Raw genomic sequence first — 14244 nt, forward strand, 5'->3', positions numbered from 1 at the left:
AGAAAAGGACATTGAATTAACAGAAATAAGTGGGCAAAACTTTCAAGAAGATTTCTGTCTTTGACGACATCAAACAGAAGATATAAATAGAAAATCAATTCCCAGCTATCTATAAAGTCAAATTTGAGAAAAAAATTCTCATTTTCACTACTCAACTAAGTTTTAGCTAACTTAAAGAGTCGAAGATTGAACCGATTGCTCGGGTGTCTCAAGTAGAAACTGCACAATTGAAGCTCAAGATCTTCGGAAGAAAGCAATCAAATTAGTCTGAGAGAAAACGATTTAAGGTATATATCTATTTCTTCTAGTTCATTTTTAGTTTTTGCATGAGATGTGGACAAGCTAATGTTAGACGTATATAATTCTAAGATTCCACTTAGAACATTAAGGGACACCATAACCTATAAATACTCTTCTATTGTAAATAAACATGGAGGTATATGATTATTCTCAACCCAAAACCTAAATCTTTTAAAGGTCTATTGGAGTATTGAAGAAAAAAATTATGTATTGTATATATATATATATATATATATATATATATATATATATATATGTATATATATATATATATACATACATATATATATATATATATATGTATATATCTAATAGATGCTAATTTTAGCGACATTAGAACACAAGCAAAGGTAGTCATTGCATGCCATGTTCTTCATAACTTTGTACAGATTGTGTTCCTAGTGACTTATGTCACTATGAACGCCCTATTGATGACGAAGCAAAACTAGTGACAGAGGAGACGACGCAAACATAATAATAACTTCATCTCAAGTGTGGACACTTTTAGAGACGCCATGACAGAACAAATATGGGAAGGATGTTTGCCTGAGTAGAATATTGATGATACAAAAATAATTTAGATATTATCTCCAAAACAATTGAACTATTACTTTCTAATTTTCTTAGTCGATTGCGTTATTTATTCATAGTGAGAAATCTAGCTTTCATTTTATTCATGTTCTTTTGCCTTTTTCATTGTATTGAATGATTACATATTTAATGTTTGTCATGATATTTTTAAAAAATGCAATATACATCAGACTATGTTACTAGTGTGACATCAGAATCTGAGTCATCAAAAATAAAATGTGTAAGATGGAGCGAATGATTAGACGAGGTTTTTGTTGAAACACTTTTGAAGGAGATTGTAAAAGAGGAAAGAAACCACAATAATGGTTGGAAAACTAAATCTTTGAACCGTGTTGTACCTGAAATTTGATAAAAACAAAGACGGTTGTTACACATGAAAAGATCAAGACAAGGTTGAGAACAATGAGGAAAGATTGCATGGTAGGAAGAGAAGTCCTTAACTGAAGTGGATTCAACTTTAATCCGGAGACTCAAACAATCAGTGTATGGTTGGGCGAATACATACAAATAACTTCATAACTAGCATGCATTTTTTAGAACGCAATTAACTTCATAACTAGCATGTATTTATTGTTATTTTTAATTTTTTATGCTTAATATTGCAGGCTCATCTAACAACTACATGACTGCGGGAAAACCATTAAAATTTTATGATTTGTAAAAAATTATGAAGGGAACGAGCAAGCAACTGGTGATAGGATAGTAGAAACATGCAACTTTTCATCACTAGTACATTCTCTACCAGGTTCGATATTTTCTCATTCGCAATTTTTCCATGTTTTTGTTTGTTCCACTATAAGTCTAGATGTCGTATTTTGACAAACTAATGACAACAAACAATGGACTTCTTGTACATCAATGTCTACAGTAGCCTTCGATCATCACAAAAACATAAACGAGCTCGAGCCTTTGAATATTGTATCAATGAAGGAATGACCAGGATGATAGAAGTTGCGAGCAGAATAGTGGCAACGTTTGAAGGGCCAAATTGGTAAAAGGTTAATATAATTTAGTTATTATATCGGAGTTGGATGAGAAAGATGCACATAAAGTAGAAGAGTTGTTTAATAGACCTATGGATGACCAAGTACTTCTTATTCATGCCGAAAGGAAGAAGGTTGGGTTAGTAAAGGATGATATTACGAAACTAATTTTAAATTTCTTTTATGTTTATTATTGTCGAAGAATATTAACATTTTATTTTACTTTGCTAAAGTTGTGATTATTTACTATAAAATAAGTTAGGTTTTATATCTTTAGTAATTAATATGTTTGATTATGTGGACATATATACATTATATTTCTTTTTATGTTAAAATTTTTTTTTTGGTGGAACATGTTTAAATAATGTTTTTGATTTTGTGAACTTATACACATTATATTTTATTTTATTTTTAAATGACGTTTTTGTTCTTTTCCTTGAAGAATATGAAGTATATTATAATCTTTTTCGTCGAAATAAATTGTACTATATTATACACTTTCACGAAATAACAAATGACAACCAAACAAAAAAATCTTTTGTTTCTGTAGAATATATTCCATAAAAACTCTTTAATTTCCATATAATTGTTTTTTCTTGTATCAAACATTAATGTTAAGAGAAATTTCCTTAGTCCACTAAAGTCCAATGTCTTAAACAGGAATATACTATGTGAATTATCCAAGTAACTGCATTAGAATCCCCATCTCTATTGTGGTTTGCCACTTTATTTAATTCTTTTAAAGCATCCCATTATCTCAATGTTTATTCTCTTTCTTTTTATTATTCATGCCTTAATGGCGGTTGGGTGTTGCATATTTTTTTGAGAAGTTTTATAGGGACCTCCCATTTTTTATAAAAGGCATCCTCGTGAATTCATTACTTGGTAAATAGTCATTGACCTTGTTTGGTTAAAGAACCCCCATGGCAATGGTTTAAGAAAACTCACTTTAAGGGTGTGTGTCACCCACATTAGCAATCTACATATCTCAACCCTAAATCTTTCCAAAATTCAAATTCCTGAATATTCCTCTTCTTCCACTTTGGTGATAACCAAACTCTCAAAAAACTAAACCTAGGTTTGAGGAAGATGAATGGAGAAGAGATGAAGATGAAAAGAGGGAGAGAGAAAAAGAGAACGAGAGAGAGAATGAGGGAGGGATGAAGATGAAAATGGTGGTAGTGATAAAGGTGATAGATTTTACAAAAAGAGAGAGAAGATAAACTGAAGAAGAAGCTGAAACAGAGCTACTGGTGCTACTGGCCCAATTTTCGGAGGGCTCGGGCCGAATTATGCAATATTTACGAATCGAGCCCACCGTAAAATGTTGCATAATTCGGCCAGAGCCCACCGTAAAATTTTACATAATTTGGTCCGAGCCCACCGAAAAGTGGTCCAGCAGCTAATGGTGCTACTGGCCCAATTTTCGTTGGGCTCAGACCAAATTATGCGACATTTACGGCTTGAGCCCACCGTATTTACCACCAATAGCTTTTCACGACTGGAAAGCTCACTTGAAGGTTTCTTTCTCTCTTGATTTTCACCCGCTTCCAGACGAAATGCTTTCAAATAAGGTTCGCAAATCTTCTTCCTTGTGTTGCTAACTAGTAGATTCAAGTATTCAAACAATGTAGTTTCAAAAAATCGAAAAAAACTAAACCTAGGATTATCATGAAGACGATAGAGGAAGAGATGAAGATGAAAAGAGGGAGAAAGAAAGAGAGAACAAGAGAGAGAAACCGATAAAGAATGAGGGAGAGATGAAGATGAAAATGACGGTAGTGATAGAGGTGATAGATTACAGAGAAAGAGAAGATAAACTGAAGAAGAAGAAGAAGAAGAAGAAGATGATGAAACAGAAGTTATAGGAAAGATGAAAGAGAGGAGGGGGTTTTGATCGATCAAGGGACTTTTTTTTTATTTGAAAATTTTTGACCGAATGGCGTTAACTTTACCGTTAAGTCAAATAAGAGAAGCCTCTTTTTTTACTTTAAGCCCTCAACAATCAATGATTGGATGATAGTGGGTAATCTTTACCTCTTGTAAAATAGTAATCAAAACAGAATTTAATTTCCATTGGCTTGACGTAAACTGACAACATTGCACATGTCGAACTTATTGGATTTTATGCAAGTGGGTAGGATCTACTAGTGTAGCCCTAGCTAGTTTCTTTTAGCCATCCATGAATTTTGGAGGTATTTGTATCTTAGATTTGATTAGTCTATAATTAAGGAACTAATTATACATCTTTTTTTCAGATCAACAATTCACATCAATCAATAATGATAAAAATCAAAATGTAATGTTAATATATTTCCTATTTGTAAATAAAGAAAATAACTATTGATTCGAAAATTTCAGATGACATCGTGTCACCATAACACCCCTCTCATGAGTTATTAGGGTTTGAAGGTTGTAAAATCACAAACCTCACTAACTCTTAGCTCATACCAGCCTGCTGCCAGGGACGTACATGTACAGACGAAGTGGTGTCTGTTTGTACACGAGGAATCACCCATAAAATGAAAGATAGAGAAAGAGAGAAGGTAATGTAAGTTAAGGTTTTAGATGGGGTAGGGGGAGACCAGTGTTGAGAGATCTACTAAGAACTTTGATGAACCCCATAACCCTTTTTACCCCTTTCACTTTCTGGCTACTTTTATTGTGGTTGGCCTCAATAGTTATTATGGAGTTGGGGCCATAAACAGCTTTATTTTCAATGCATTCACGTGCCCTTGTTCTTCTTCACATTTTATTACATTCACACATACCTACTTGCTATAAATAAAGTAGATCTCACTTAGCCGTTTGATCTCAACACTCTTCAATGTTTGTATAAAAAACTAGAGAATTTTGGGGTAACTTCTTGGTTCTGGTTAGGTTAGATTGTGAAGTTAGGGTTGTATCAGAGCAACTAGATCACATTTAAGCATATCTAAATGTAGTTTAGATGGTAGCTTACAATCTCTCCATGTTTGGTCATATCAAAAGTTTTTTTTTTTTTTGAAAAAACAACTGCTATATTAGAAATGCTTTGTATTACTTGTAAAACTTTGCAGTGTTACAAAGTTAAGAAAAATGCGAGGTTTTTTTTTCTTGTTGAGGAGAAAAATACGAGGTTTGCCATAATTAAATTAAGTACTGGGTAGAGAAAGTACATCCGATCTTGATCAATGACAACTTCACTTATTTAATAGGTTTTCTAACTTTGTAAGTGAGGTCCCCCACTCGGCAACAACACTCTCTCACATATAATGATGGTTTACGGGTCGATTTCAGATTGCAGCATAGTCCACTTGTGAGAATAGTCTCACATGGGAGAATGAGTATTTAGCAACGAAGAATATAATATCTAATTCCTCTCCACTTATTAAATTGATTTTGAGTTTGATGACCACAAATTTAACGTGGTATCAGAGTTAGGCTCACACGTGACAAGTTTAAAAGCCGTGTTTTACGTCACCCGAAAGAGAAAAAAGTCACGTGTTAGATTCAAAAGAATGTCACGCGTGAGGGGACGTGTGAGAATAAACCCACATGGGGAATGGATATGTAGCAAATATTAAATGATATTTCACTAAACCATCTTCGTTTGTTTGGTTTGTTTGGATGTGTAGTATCAAAATTTTGTTGGAATATTGGGTTCAGAGAGGTCGAAAACAATGAAAGAAACAATCAAACTCGGGAAAAAAGTCAAAATAGGATTCAGAGTAATTGTAGGGTCAGCGCTTTGGGGAAAGCAAAATAGTTTCCGGGGTGTGAAGACTTGGTCAAAATTTGGTCAATTTTGTTTGACAATTTTATTTTGTAAGTTGTTAGAGGGAAAAATAAAAAAACCCCACCTCACCTCTCTCTCTCTCTCCACCTCATCTTCTCTCTCCCTACCATTCTCTCTCTCTCTTCTCCGATTAGGTCGCCGGCCGGCGACCATGAAAAAAAAAATTCACTCACACTCTCTCTCTCTAGAAACTCCGGCGAGTTTCTAGAGAGAGAGAGAGAGAGTATGAGTGAATTTTTTTTTTTTTTCATGGTCGCCGGCCGGAAAATTTAATCGGAGAAGAGAGGGAGATAATGGTAGAGAGAGAGAAGATGAGGTGGAGAGAGAGAGAGGTGAGGTGGAGAGTTTTTTATTTTGAACCATATTCCCCATAAAATATGTTTCCCCAGAAATTTTTCAAAATTTTGCATATTCCCTTTAAAATTTCACACCCCGGAAACTATTTAGCTTTCCCCAAAACGCTGGCCTAATTGTAGTATTTATTCGAAAAATGGAGTCCTAGGGGAGTTTCCAACTTATTTCTGTTTAAGAACCACTTGTGCGACCACTCTTCCCTGGTTGTCTCTTTCAATACTTCCTCAATTATTTGAATTAAAAAGACAAGAGGCACCGACAAATGTTAATAGAAGGTGGAACAAGGTCTCTTGGACCCATATAATTCAACAAGTCCTGGAGGAGTTCTTTCCTAGGGTTTTGTAGGATAAGGAACAAAGTGTGTACTTTATTTAGTGTTTGTCATTAACAATGGAAGGTTTAGTCAAGGTTTAACTTAATTAACTTAATGTGGATCCAAAAAATACTTTAGTTTTGGGGTATTTTAAATAGTTTTCGAGAAATAAAGATTTCGGTCAATTAGATTTAACGGGGGAGAAACTTTGTTTTAAGTCGAAGAAGTAATTATTGATCCAATTGGTAGTATAAGTAAGCAGTACATGACGAAATCTACATGATGATGTTGGATAAAAACACATCGCCGTCTTTTTCTTTTACTTTTTTAGTTCAAATAGGGCATTTCAACAAAAAAAAATAGTTCAAATAGGGCTTTCGATTTAACTAAGGTGCTGTTTGTTTTTTTTTTCAAGTCTGAATCTGAATTGGCTGAACTGAATTGGCTGAATCTGAATTAGTTGAATCATTTTCCGAGTTGGATGTTTGTTTTTATAGATCTGAATTCTTATGTCTGAATTAAGAAATTGACGTGAATACCCCTGTTTCATATCTTTTACAAACAAAACCCAATTTTTTATTTACCCCTTATCCCACGCCCAAATAAAAGGAAAATAAAAGGAAGAAATATAGAAACCCTAATTCCTCTCATCTCTCCCTCTTTCTCCATCTCTGAAAAGGAAAATCCTAGGTTCCTCCCTCCCTGTTTCTCCATGAATGGAAAACCCTAGTAAAGTTCCCTCTCTCTACTGTCTATCTCTCTAACAATAGGAATGCAAATCTCTCAGTCGCGCTCTCTGCAGATCGATGAAGGGTTTTATATCGGATTTTAGTTTCTCTTTTTTGATCTTCAACTAATCCGATCTGAGATTTCATCCATCACTAGTCGGTTTAGTTTGATTTGTTTCTGGATGGGGGTGGTGGTTGCCTGGTTTCGGTGGTGGTGGTGGTGGTTTCCTTGTTTCTGTGATTGTGGTTGCCTGACTTTGATGGTGGTGGTGGTTGCCTGATTTTGGTGGTGGTGGTGGTTTCCTTGTTTCTGTGATTGTGGTTGCCTGACTTTGGTGGTGGTGGTGGTTGCCTGATTTTGGTGGTGGTGGTGGTTGCCTGATTTTGGTGGTGGTGGTGGTTGCCTGGTTTTAATGGTGGTGGTGATGGTAGTTACCTGATTTTGGTGGTGGGAGAAAATTTCTAATTGAAGGGGGCATAAATGTCTTTTTACATATTTCAGATTTGGAGACTTGATTTCAGACTTGTTTTGAAGTCTGAAAAATGTGGAGGTATATTTTAGCCAATTCAGACGTAGACTCCATTCAGCCATAATTCAGATCTTACGAGATAAAAATAACAAACATCTGAAATCTGAATTGAATGTCAATTCAGATTTCAGATCTGAAAAATATAAAAAACAAGCAGCACCTAAGTTTACCAGTACGCGTGAATCTATTCACAATATATCCAAACCTATTGTTTATACACTTTTTATCATTTTTTTTCTTGCATATAACTGTAGATGTAGTGATATAGAGTACATATGTAGTTGAGTGTTTTGCTTTGCATGTGACTACTGCATAACTTGTTTCTTTCAAAATATAATTGTTAGTTAACAAAATTTTGATCGCGTTAATATCTTTATCAAGATATAGTTGATGATTCAAGACTTCAAGTACTGAAGTGTACGTACTACTGTGAAAAGATAATTAAGATTGTTTGATGCCAACACTAACTTTGTAGATAGAAATTTAGTTCTTTAAATTTCAATTTCAACCTTTCGATATAAAATCGTGATACGTCTATGATTATGAAGTAAACTTTAATACATGTACAAACAAATGAACACATATGACATGACATGTCATTTACATCACCAAAACTCGATGATCAATAGGCTAAGAAATTTTTTAACGAACAATTATTACAAACTTAAGTACGGTGTCTCGTACACATAGATTGCCCATAAAAAAAAAGGTTATTTTTCGACGGACTAGTAGATATGTTCGGGTTCTACCAAAGGAGTGTGCTTTTTGTTATTTTGTGATAACATTTGACCAGTTAAGTTTGAACACTTTTAGGTTCTAACACCGTTATTCTAAAACATGTACCTTTAGAAGGTTGTTCTATACGACCCTAACCAAATATATACTAATTATATATGATCATAACACAAAAAAGAACATGTTTTCCAACTTTCTTAAATAGATTATCAAACTTGATTTTTATGGACAAACCTACAAATTAAAACAAGTACATCTTAGTTTGAATGACACATTACCAGTGAACAACTATAACCAAATTGACAAAAGTGCACCCTTCATACTATTAGGCAATGTACTTGGGGCACTATTGTGAAGGCTTGCTGACATCTTAAAAAGAGTTCTAGAGAACAAAAGAATGTGACTTAAAGAGAACAAAAGAAATTGAAAATCTGATTATAAAGAGAAATGAAAGAATATGATTTTGGAAAGAGAATGAAGTTTCACTTAATTTAAGGAGAATTATGAAATTTGGTTTTAGAAAGATAATGACTTCCAACAATCAAAAGTTCATCAAATAATTTGTTAGTAGAAATTCAAGATGATAAAGAATCTTATTTAACAGAGTTCAACATTTGAGATAGGAATTCTATAAAACTGAAAACAAAATAAATAGGTATTACTTTACAACCCACAAAGAGAAGAATATAATGTCCAGAAGAGAACTAGAGAGGACTACTTTGAAAAAGAGAGTAAACCAGTTGAGGTTGAAGAAAAAGGAAGACGTTGAATCTCTTCTTTACGCGTGAAGAGATTTTTTTTTTAGACTTTTCAGTTTATTTCATTTGATGACAATTATGTTTCCACTAATGGACATAACTTTATTTCATAAGGTATGTTTAATTCAACCTAAGTATTTTTTGACTTTCAACGAAAAAAATTATTTTTTCACAAAAGAAATTCAACTCAACTATCATTGGGTCAGGCTTCCATTTAACTATCAATGTTAGTCTACAACCGCTTCATAAAATACTAAAAAGTGAAGCCGTTTCACAAAAGGGAAATTTCATAGGGAATGTCTAAACTTGTTAAAGGCAATGTATGTTTCATCTATGACTTGTAAAAAAAAATTGATCCAAGTATGGCTAGAGGCAATGCCCAATTTGAGGGTGTATATCACTCACTTTTCTTTCACTTCTTTCTTTTTCTTCTCTCTCTACTTCTCTCGCTACTCTCTCTATAACATCTATGGTAGAGATGTTATAGAGAGAGCGAGAGTAGTGAGAGAAGTAGAGAGAGAAGAAAAATAAAAAAGAAAGACGAAGGAAGGAGAAAGAAGGAGGAGAAGAAGGAGAAGGAAGAGGGAAAAAATTGAAGTCGTCGGCCAAAGATCACCGGTCGGCGACTGTTTGTCCTTCGTCGAGATGAAAAAAGAAAAAGGAAAGAAAAAGAAAAAGATAGTTTTTTTTTTTGTTATGGTCGTCCTGGCAACAACCTAACGATGTTAATTGTGATGTTAGGTCAAACGTTAGTTTAGACATCGTCTTCTTTACATATATAGCTTTTAACCATTTTAAAAATTGCCTTTAGGAAGCTTGCTTTTAACAAATTTTGGGCATTGTCTATAAAACCTCCCTTCGCAAAATGCCAAACAAAAAAATTTCTACTATCATAACCCAAAATAACCCTAAAACAAATACAACTAGTATTAATTTAGATGAGGGGGATTGAAAATGACTTAACCAAGGAAGTCATGAAGTTTCTATCAATGTCTTTTTAGCCTATCTTTTTCTTCTGAAGTTGGAACTGTCCCTATAGTAAGCAAAATAATACTCCCATTATATAGTTAGTTCTCCATTGTCTTATCTCTCTGATCTCAGTAGTTAAGTTAAAGGCCACTCAGCTTCTCTCCTTACTCATTTCTTTATTATTTTTACTTGCACCAACAGTCCAACACTACCAGTTCTTTGCTTTTCTCTTTTACCCTTTCTTTTTTTCTTATCTCTTGGTTTTTCTCCCCTTGTTTTTTAATGGAATCAGTGTCAGGGAATGAATGGCTAGAAAACCCAAATCGTTTCTCTTTCTGATATTTTTATCTGTAAGTACCCTATATGCTGATTGGTTGTTATTACTCTTCAAATTTGGTCGTTTTCTCTTGAGTTTTCCTAGTTAATTGGAAGTTTCTTACAGTTTTCACTTCCTTGTTCTTCCTCCTAAGATGACATTTTGTCATTTGATCTTCAATTTTCTCTTAGTTTACAAGGACCCATTTGTTAATTTCTTGTTTTGACTAGTATTTAGTCTGATTTTCCTTTCTGCAATCTAAAAAAGTAGTGCAAGTTTTTAAGTAGAGAGAGAAACTAAAAAAAGGGAGGTTTATGGACTGGGAATTGAAAACAACTTCCTGGGGTTTTGAGGAATTAGAGAGAGAAAGTGAACACAACATCTCATCTCAAGTTGGGTCAAGTAATGGAAGTGATGAACAAAAAGGGAATTGTTTTGTGGGTTTGAAACTTGGGAGATTTGGGGATTTGGGGCAAGTTTCTTTGAACATGTGGGAAGATTCAAGGGTATCAACAATGGTGTCAACATCACCTTTAGTTACAAGAAAAAGAGCTAGGGTTTGTGTTAATGGAGCCCATATTGTATCTTGTTTAGTTGATGGATGCAAAGCTGATCTTAGTAAATGTAGAGATTATCACAGGCGCCATAAAGTCTGTGAAATTCACTCCAAGACTCCCAAAGTAATTGTTGGTGGTCAAGAACAAAGATTCTGTCAACAGTGTAGCAGGTATTGAATTACTTAATACTTAGTTAAGATCAAGAATTTGTAGTTAGTTTTCATCACTCATCATGAGCTTATTTCTCCATCAATTTTCTTCATTTGTTATTTGAACAAAATTGTCTTCAAGAACTGCTTACCGTTACTGTCATTGCTTGGTTGCTTTCGAGTTCTTGCTCTCCCCTTTGTTTCTTGTCGTCTTGGCTGTCCGTTTTTGTATATGTCGAATCACGCGGGATATTTGTTGTGGATGTCGATTTCTTGTTATATTACTTGAAGTTTTCATTCCTTGCCTAATTTCTGGTATTGGTTGATCAACTTATTAAAATACCCTTTGATCTTGTAGATTCCATAAGTTAGTGGAGTTTGATGAGGTAAAGAGAAGCTGTAGAAAACGGCTTGATGGACATAACCGGCGTAGACGAAAGCTTCAGCCTAAATCTTTGTCCTTGAATTCTGGAAGTTTGTACTCTAACCCTCAAGGTTTAAGTCCTTTCTCAGAAACTACCTCCTTAGTATAATATTTGTTCGTTTTCGAGTACAAAATACTACTTGAGTGAGTTAAAACTTGCCTAAGAGGCTTTGGCTTGACATGAACATTTATAATCCAAATTTAGGGCTTTGAGTGCATCCATCTTTTGCCACCACCCTTAATTACCTAAGTAGGCATAAATCTCTCTTGGGTTGGGTGGTCTTGGGCCTTTCTCACGCCAAGAGCTAGAAGCTAGCTCAAGAAGCACGACTTTTTATCACACTTAGAAATTGATCACCACCTCCTCCACAACTGATGTGGGGGATCATCCTAATCCAAGTTTTCACTCACTTTTCTTTCGGCTATCACTATTCGTCCAGAAATTGGTAGTAGTGTCTACTTCGGGTTGATTTGGTACTGACTAGTGAGATGACTGGGAAGATTTTCTAGTTATTGGGTTCTTTCAAAATGCAATTTGGCACGTGAGAGATCCATGTCCTGTTGCTTGATGAATTTTTGTCACGGAGATCGTCTACTACTTCATCAATATCCATGACTGTAACCATTTGATACCTTGGGTTTGTAAGTGTCGCCTCCTTACTTTTCTCAACTACCATAGCAAGTCGAAGAACTAGTTATCATCTGGTCAGTCAATTTCAGCATAGGGGTCACTCTCAAATCTCAATGAACCACAAAAATTTTGTAGCAAAACTTGCAAATTTGCTGCAAGTAGAATGGAACAAAGAGAGCATTTATTTTGCATAATCTCATTAATCTGTTTCGAAGAAATGCATCTATATTTGCAGAACCAAGCATTTCCCGACTCTTAAGGTTTTCTATCTGTTTCTCAATTTTACAGGTACCAGGGTACTGCCATTTGAAAATCCGCTACTGTTCTCCTCAACTTCTAAAATGAGCCCTACTTGGGCCGGTGTTATCAAGACTGAAGAAGATACTATGGTAAATAGCGACCAACTATCCTCACATTATACCGAGAAGAAAAACCCATTTCCTTGGCCCATCTCCCTCAGCTACAAAGAAATAAACCAGATCCCGTTTTTGCAGGTCAACGATGATGGTAGTAATAGAATGAACCTTGAAGTTTCACTCAGCAAGCCGCTAATCAATAACGATACTTTATCAAAAAATGATGGAACTGATAGGAAGATGTTATTCTCTGACGAGTTACCTCGAGTACTAGATTCAGATAGTGCTCTCTCTCTTCTGTCATCATCGCTGACTCAATTTTCACGGCTCAGTTTAAGCCACAAGGACTTACAGCCCGACTCAAACCTCATATCTCAACCTCTAGTAGCAGAACTCCAGTATAACAATGTTGCAGGAAGGTACCTATCACAGAGCGCGGATGGAGAGACGATGAACTCAGTTTTGTTTCCCGGAGAAACCGACGCCAAGCTTTACTGCCAGGGGATTTTTCATTTGGAGCCATATGAATCATCTCAAAATGAGATGCCTCAAACTTTTCCCTTCTCTTGGGAGTAATTTAGAATACTAGGAGTATATCTTTTGTCTTTGTAATGTTTTTCTTAAGATCTTGAAGAGCTATTTTTCTCCAACTGTGAAAGATTTGATCTAATGAAAAGGTTTTGTTTAGCTTTATGTTGGGTTCTACATGATTTGTTGTCTGAAATTTTTGTCTATTTCGGTTCCATTTCTGCTAGATTATTTCGGTTGTTCTTACCCATTACACAACGAAAACATATGACAAATTGATAAGAATACTGAACACATATATTCATGAATATGTTGAAAATATTGAAGACACACAAAATACTTCTTAAATCTGGTGTAATATATTAGATAACTCACACTCCGTGTGGAAATACCTAGCGGTACGCACAACAAGAAGTTACCTTAATCATGGCACCTAAGCAAGTCGGCAAAAATTATGTAACAGAGAATAGAACCGATATTTAGCACCAAGAAAAACTTACGGTTCGACACTTATTCACCTTCTGTAAATATGAAAAAGACAACCAAGTGACCGAATTTGAAACATCGGCTGGAATCTGAATTGGCGACCAATTCAGATTTCAAATATAAATTAACAAAAAGACAAACAACACCCAAGTCTAAAATTCCACCGCCCATATAACACCAACATATTTAAGAAGTTAACCGAAAGTTTAGGCGTTTAGTATAAACTAAAATTACACCTCACAGATAAAATCAATAATACAGTTGATCAAGTGAAAAACACCTTTTATCTGTATACGAAATTCATTTATTCACAAGATCTTTTGACTAGTCAATGCAACATTAAAGCAATAGATTTTGTATTTAAAGAGTTAATCCCAGTAAAAGATTTGTGGTAAAATTGTGGTATCATAAAGATTACTCCATATTCCATGGAGTCCTGAAAGATTTCTTGTGAAATTGTAGTACCATAAAGATTACTTGGTATCCAAATTAGAATTAATTTTGGTGACAGATCTTGATTAAGATATCAATACTCAATATAAAAGAAAATGTTGGAAACTTCATAACCGTGTCACATCCTAAGCAACAAAGAAAAGTAATATCACATCTAAAAATGGCTCCCAAGATTATTTCCAATGCAATCTACCTGCTACTTCTCTTCTCATGTAAGTCACAAGTCAATAAATTCTACTATATATTTCTTTCCAACATGCCACAACATGTAATTGCATATTTGCATGCACCTCAATCGGTTCTAA

At 34.5% G+C, this 14244-nt stretch overlaps 1 protein-coding gene across 2 annotated transcripts; it reads left to right on the forward strand.

The window, feature by feature from the left end:
- Positions 1–9522: 9522 nt before the first annotated feature.
- Positions 9523–13165, forward strand: LOC147567395 (squamosa promoter-binding-like protein 13A). 2 transcript variants are annotated; one of them, XM_086654034.1, is made up of 4 exons: positions 9523–11082; positions 11420–11556; positions 12405–12505; positions 12611–13165. In XM_086654034.1, the coding sequence occupies exons 1-4, from the start codon at positions 10670–10672 to the stop codon at positions 13046–13048; spliced, it is 1089 nt and encodes a 362-aa protein (XP_086510160.1). In that variant the 5' UTR covers positions 9523–10669; the 3' UTR covers positions 13049–13165. The 2 variants fall into 2 exon arrangements, with proteins under 2 accessions (XP_086510160.1, XP_086510159.1); XM_086654033.1 differs by having other exon boundaries at positions 12405–13165.
- The last annotated feature ends 1079 nt before the right edge of the window (positions 13166–14244 follow it).

Source organism: Eschscholzia californica, unplaced genomic scaffold (genome assembly GCF_041429995.1).
Source record: "Eschscholzia californica isolate CP2 unplaced genomic scaffold, dmEscCali1.0.p SCAF_1, whole genome shotgun sequence".
Classification (NCBI taxonomy): domain Eukaryota; kingdom Viridiplantae; phylum Streptophyta; class Magnoliopsida; order Ranunculales; family Papaveraceae; genus Eschscholzia; species Eschscholzia californica.